This window comes from Chinchilla lanigera, unplaced genomic scaffold (assembly GCF_000276665.1).
Source record: "Chinchilla lanigera isolate Chin_1 unplaced genomic scaffold, ChiLan1.0 scaffold00045, whole genome shotgun sequence".
Lineage (NCBI taxonomy): Eukaryota > Metazoa > Chordata > Mammalia > Rodentia > Chinchillidae > Chinchilla > Chinchilla lanigera.
In genome coordinates, this window is record NW_004955446.1 from 62,085 (window position 1) to 68,084 (window position 6,000).

The 6,000-nt window shown below is 39.8% G+C and overlaps 1 protein-coding gene across 2 annotated transcripts in view; it reads left to right on the forward strand.

Annotated features, from left to right (window-relative positions):
• The window catches only part of Cdk7 (cyclin-dependent kinase 7), a 33,484-nt gene that overhangs the window by 7,684 nt on the left and 19,800 nt on the right, over nucleotides 1-6,000 (forward strand). For both annotated transcript variants that reach the window (XM_013518419.1, XM_005392592.2), the window contains 2 exons: nucleotides 1,535-1,653; nucleotides 2,663-2,762. In XM_013518419.1, the coding sequence (XP_013373873.1) occupies nucleotides 1,535-1,653; nucleotides 2,663-2,762 (219 nt within the window). The remainder of the gene's footprint in view (nucleotides 1-1,534; nucleotides 1,654-2,662; nucleotides 2,763-6,000) is intronic.

The following is a 6,000-nucleotide window of genomic DNA, read 5'->3' on the forward strand; positions in this document are numbered from 1 at the left end:
GTAGTCAAGTTTACATAGCTAGTTTAGTATATAATGGTGTCAGTATGTAGATTATTGAACAGAATAAAGATATGAGTGACCATTTTATCTCAACCTCTTCTGTGTGTTCTCCAGTTGCAGCAGGTGCTGCTGTGAGGACTCTTGAGTTATTGTGGAAAGTGGAAGGCATCCAGTCCTCCTTTTTTTGTGGTGCTGGGAATAAAATCCAGGGGCTTTTGACCACTGAGCTCCACCTTCAGTCTTTTTTCATTTTGAGACTAGATCTTGCTAAGTTGTCCAAGCAGCACTCAAATCTGTGGTCCTCCAGCCTGAGCCCCACTGAGTGCTGGGATCACAGGTGTGCGTCACCATGCCCAACTCAGTCCCCGTTTACGTGCTTGTTTTTCATATATGAAGAGCTAAGTTGCTAAGTGATTAAGGTGTTTTTTTCCAAGTCAGCAGTTGATAACTCACTGGGTGTTAGAACCAAGGTCTTTGGCTTTAAAGTCTTTTAATTTCAGAATTCTTTTTGCTCTACTATTACAGAAAACTAGATTAATTTATACAATGGAGGACTGGGGATATAGTTTAGCAGTATAGTGCTTGTCTGGCAAGCATGAGGTTCTGAGTTGGACTCCCAGTACCAAAAACAAAAAGAATGAATTTGTACAATGGAGTTTTTTGGTTTTTTTTTTTTTTTAAGACAGGGTCATGCTGTGTAGTTCATACTGGTCTAGGCCTAGAACTCACAGTGGTCCTTCTGCCCCAGTCTGCTGAGTGCTGGGATACAGGTGTGCACTGCCGGATGCCTCTTCTCTCCAGTATATCTTTAAAAATAATATATTTAGTAGCTCTAAAATTCTGTGAATTTACAAAATTTATGTATGAAATTGATCATTTTCAGGACCATTTAGTTATTGGAATGAAGTTGATAATTTAGCTAGGTAGATGTTCTTAGGTACCCTATTTAGATATATAGACAAAAATACATACCTTTTTTTTGAGAGAGAGAGAGAGGGTCTCATTATGTAGCCCAGGCTGACCTTGAACTCACAGCAATCCTCCTGCCTCAAAAATACATAATTTTTGACTATGTAGTTCTCATCTTAAAATTAGAACACCTGTTAGCTTATTGCTGATAGCTCTTTAACATAAATTTTGAAGAATATGTTCTTCATCTTTTCTCAGTTCATAATGCTTTTATTTCCTAAAGTTCACATTTACTATTATTAAATGAATAGTAGTGATGATTTATTGGGTGTTTGTGATGAGGCAGTCATTGTACCAGGTTCTTTACAGAAGATACTGGATTTAATCTTCACAGTAGCCATATGCAATAAGTAAATTGGAGCTCAGTGAAATTAAGTACCTTGCCTAAAGGCCCACTATGTAATAAAAGTAATGTTACTTTGCATCTGTGAAAAAAGCATTGACTTGTTTAAATTTTCAGTGTTACCTATTTTCTAAGTTTAAGGTTAAACCAATTAAATGTTTCACTTTGATATTCCCCCCCGCAACCCTGCTTATTTGTTCATTTAAAACCTCCCTGACCTAGGATCTGAAACCAAACAATTTGTTGTTGGATGAAAATGGAGTTCTAAAATTGGCAGATTTTGGCTTGGCCAAATCATTTGGGAGCCCCAACAGAGCTTACACACATCAGGTTGTAACCAGGTAAGTCTCTTACATGACTGAAGGCTGATATCAGTCAGGGCTGATTCTATAACTTTCTGTGTAAATGAAAACTTGCTACGTCAAGCAGTGATATTTGATTTGTTATATTATTAATAATTATCTTTTTGGTAATATTTTGTTGTATAAAGACAATCACATTAAATGATAGGGAAAATAAATTTTATAATTCTTCTCAGAATGGCATTTGCTAATTTGAGACTCTTTTCAAGGTCTAGGAAGATTTCAGATTTTTTATCTTTTAAAAGTATTTTGTCACCTTTTCCAAATTTTTTTTTTTTTTGAGACAAGGTCTCCCAGGATGGCCTTGAACTTGCAGCAATCCTCTTGCCTTGGCCTTTCGGGTACCGGGATTACAGGGATGTGCTACCACACTCAGCCCAAATAAATCTTACTGAGAAGCTGTCATGTGAGGCCTAACTAGAAAGCGGGGGGCGTGAGTAGTTAGTGTAATTGCTGGGTAGATTAAGCCCTTTGCTCAGGAGCTATTAGAAATAGGGACCCACATACACACGTGTTCCTGTGTACCAGTGCCTTCTTGCCTGCTGGTCTCTCATTTCCTGCACATCCAGTGCTACCTGTGTCAAGTGAAGATGAGGACTGAGAGTGAGTGGGCATCATTTATGACTGACAAGTGCAGCTTTGATGAAAGCCTGGATGAAAGAAGTTCAGAGAGGGCGAGAGAAGTTAATTGGACACAGGAAGAACAGATCATTCAAATTATCCAAGAATGCAGAGGCAGCTTAGTGAAATCCAGAGCTGGAGAAGTAACAGTATTTTAGCATTCCGATGGGAAAACTTTAGAGGAAACAAGAGGTTAGTGACAGGAAAAAGAGGAAAGAATCCCAAGAGTAATATTCTTGAAAATTGGCAAGAGGGTATGGTATCTTGTGCTCAGGGCAAAGGATTGGCTTTAAAACTAGGCAAGGGTAGTTCATCTCTAAAAGGTGCTTTAATAGTTCTGTTCCCCAAAATTATTTTTATTTTTCAGATGGTATCGGGCACCGGAGTTACTGTTCGGGGCAAGGATGTACGGTGTGGGTGTGGACATGTGGGCTGTTGGCTGTATTTTAGCAGAGTTGCTTCTAAGGGTAAGTCCTCAATTAATGGGCACACTTCAGTGTGGTTGTTACAGTTACTTGTTCTCTTAATCTGTAAAAATTATCTCTCTTACTATCCCTGCAATAAAATCCTATAAACAGTCCTTTTAAAAAAGCTTCAGTGAGCCACAGTGGTACACACCTATAATGCAGCTGCTCAGGAAGCTGAGGCAGGAGGATGGCAAGTTTGATGCCAGCCTGGGCAATACAGTAAGACCCCATGTTTTAAAAAAGGCCTCCCCTCCCCCCCGGCCAAGGATATAGCTCAGAGGCATGGCACCTGCCTGGCAAGGGAGAGGTCCTGAGTTCAATTCCTGTTCCAAAAAAAAAAAGACCTCCTGCAAGTACAACCTTTTACCCAATGCTAATATGAGATAAGAAGAGCTCCACTTAGAATAAGAGCTTTGTTACAGGTATGCTTCAGAACATAGAATTAACTTGTAATATGGCAGTATCTGCATAGTAACTAAGTGTGTTAGAATGAACTTTTACCCTCCTGGGAGATTTCTGTTTGGGATTGTGTAAAGTACTTTTTTTTTTTCACATAGTACTGACCACTATGGCTGCCACTTTATAGAGCTTTAAAGTGTGTGAGACCATCATTTTAGTTCTGTTAAACAGAGCAGACATGGTGGCACAGTAACATTGCTGTAGCTGATTCCATCTACAATAAAATATCTCTTTCTGACCTTCACTCTAGTTACTACATTGTAAATTTTTCTGAAGGTATAAAGTTTAGCTTTCTGGCAGGAGGATTGCTGTGAGGTCACACTACTTTGTCGTGTGATCTTCCCAGCAGCCTGTGAGTTGATTATAGTTAATTATCTTCATTTTACAAGTAGTGAAATTGATACAGAGTAAAACAAATAGCCAGGTGCAAGCCTATAATCCCAGCACTCAGGAGGCTGAGGCAGCAGGATTACCACAAATTTGTGGCCAGCTTGGGTTACATAGTAAGTTCAAGATCAACCTGAATTACATAGTGAGATCTTGTCTTAAAAAAAAATCCAAAACTAAAATATGCATTTAATGCACCCACCCTACTGAGCATGGTAGCTTCTTAGCACATAGCAGTATACTATAGAGAATCCACTGTTATCCTCATGATTGAGTGGCTGACAAGACTGCTGCTGGTACCAGTCTGGAGTCTGTTTGCTATAGCTATGACTAAGTACCACAGGAGGCTCACAGACTGGGTAATTCTTTAAGAACAGAGGTTTATTTAGTTCAGAGTTTGGAGGCTGGAAAGTCTTAAGATTGAGGGAACAGTATCTGATATGGGAGGGCCCAAGCTATGTCATGGCCTGGTAGGGTTCGATCCCCAGCACACACACAAAAGAATAGCGTCAGCCTTCTTAGTAGCAGCATTGGAATGTAGAGGACTTAATTTCATGTCATATGGGAAAATAATTTTCAACCTAGAATTCTATGCCTATTCATATTTTTATTAACTATGAGAATAAATAGTGTCTTCTGTTAAAACTTCATCCAGCTGAGCCTGGAGGTACATGTCAGTAATATAATCACAACCACTTGGGAAGCAGAAGTGAGAGGCTCACAGCTTCAGGTTTAGTCAGGGCAATTTAGCAACACCCTTTCTCAAAATAAAATTTAGAAAGGGGCTGGAGATACCCAATTATATCCACTTCCTTTCTTAGAAGATGTGCTTTGCTATAAATGAGAGTAAACCACGGGAAAGACATGAGATCCAAGAGACATGAGATTCAACACAAAAAAGAAGTAAGTCGAATTCTGTGTTTAAAAGTGCAGGAATGAGCCCAGCGTGGTGGTACACATCCCAGGATGCAGGAGGCTCACTCTGAGTTTGAGGACAGCCTGGGCTACATAGTGAGCTAAAGGGCAGCCTGAACTACACAATGAAACCCTGTCTCAAAAAAAAAAGGGCAGGAAATTGCTGAGAAAATAGATGAAGATCTGGCTGAGAGGGCAGTTAGTCCAGATTGGAGCAGTGAGAGGGCTGTATCAGCAGATGGTCTCCAGAAAGAAGGAAGTTTTAAAAAACAAACAACTGGTGAATTGTAATAGGTGTGGGGTAGTAGAAAACCATACTGGATAACTGGAATCTTAGCCTTAGGACAAAGAAAGTTGCCAAAGACAGGGCAGGAGAGGCTGTAGGAGAAGGGCTGGTAAATCACTAATTCCTGAACCGTGTCTTAATCAAATACTTAGTCTAGTGTTTCTGATATTCCCCAGTTTTTCTCAAGAATGTGCCTTTTCTTTTTTTTTTTTTTTTTTTTTACTAGGAATTGAACTCAGGACCTCATGCTTACCAGGCAGGCAGGACACCACTGAGCTAGATTCCTGGCCCCAGCCTGGACTCTCCTCATCCAGTTTGCTTTTGTCTGTAAAGTGAGGGTGCATGCACCCCGTAGGGAACAAGATAATTCTTTGGTGTATAAAAAGAAAACATGAGCATTCCTAAAAGTGCTTTTAACATTACTTAATATCCTTTAAATTTTTTGTGTCAATTTAATGCATAAAAGTACAGTTTTGTTTAATTTCTAGATAGAGGAGCAGGGTAATGCAAGCAGCCAGTGTCCTGGGGTCAGAGAAGCTGTTGCTACTTCTGGGTTGGTTGGTTCCAAAGCAGTGTTCAGTTTGGCCTTGATGGATGAGCTTTAGCATTCAAGGAAAAGGATGTGGAGCAGCAGGTTTGTTCTTTTTCTCTGTTGATTTAGCATAATCCATGAGCTCAAGTGGCCTTCTCTTAGCTCTTTCATCCTTCTCTTTTCCAGCCTGCAATGTCATTTAGGACATTTCCGAATTCTTCTCTTAGGAGGGCTTGTGGCATGTCTGGGTCCAGTCAGACAATAGAAAGTGCCCTGTTCAAACAAGTTAATATAAAGAATTAGCATCTGTCTACCTGCATACCGATGTTTATTTCCAGATAGCTCACAAAAGTTGAGATATGGGAGCAGCCTAAGTGCCCATCAGTTGATGAATGGCTAAAGAAAACATGGTGTGTACACAGTGGCATGTTATTGAGCCATAAACTTTTTTTTTGTACCAGGAATTGAACTCAGGACCTTGTGCATGCAGGCAGGCGCTTGTGCCACTGAGTGATATCCCCAGCCCTTATTTAGCCATAAAGAAGGATGAAATTATGTCATGTGTAGGAAAATGGATGGAACTAGAGATCACCACATTAAACAAAATAAGAAAGACCTAGAAAGATAAATAAATAACCTTTTCCCTGATATGTAGAATT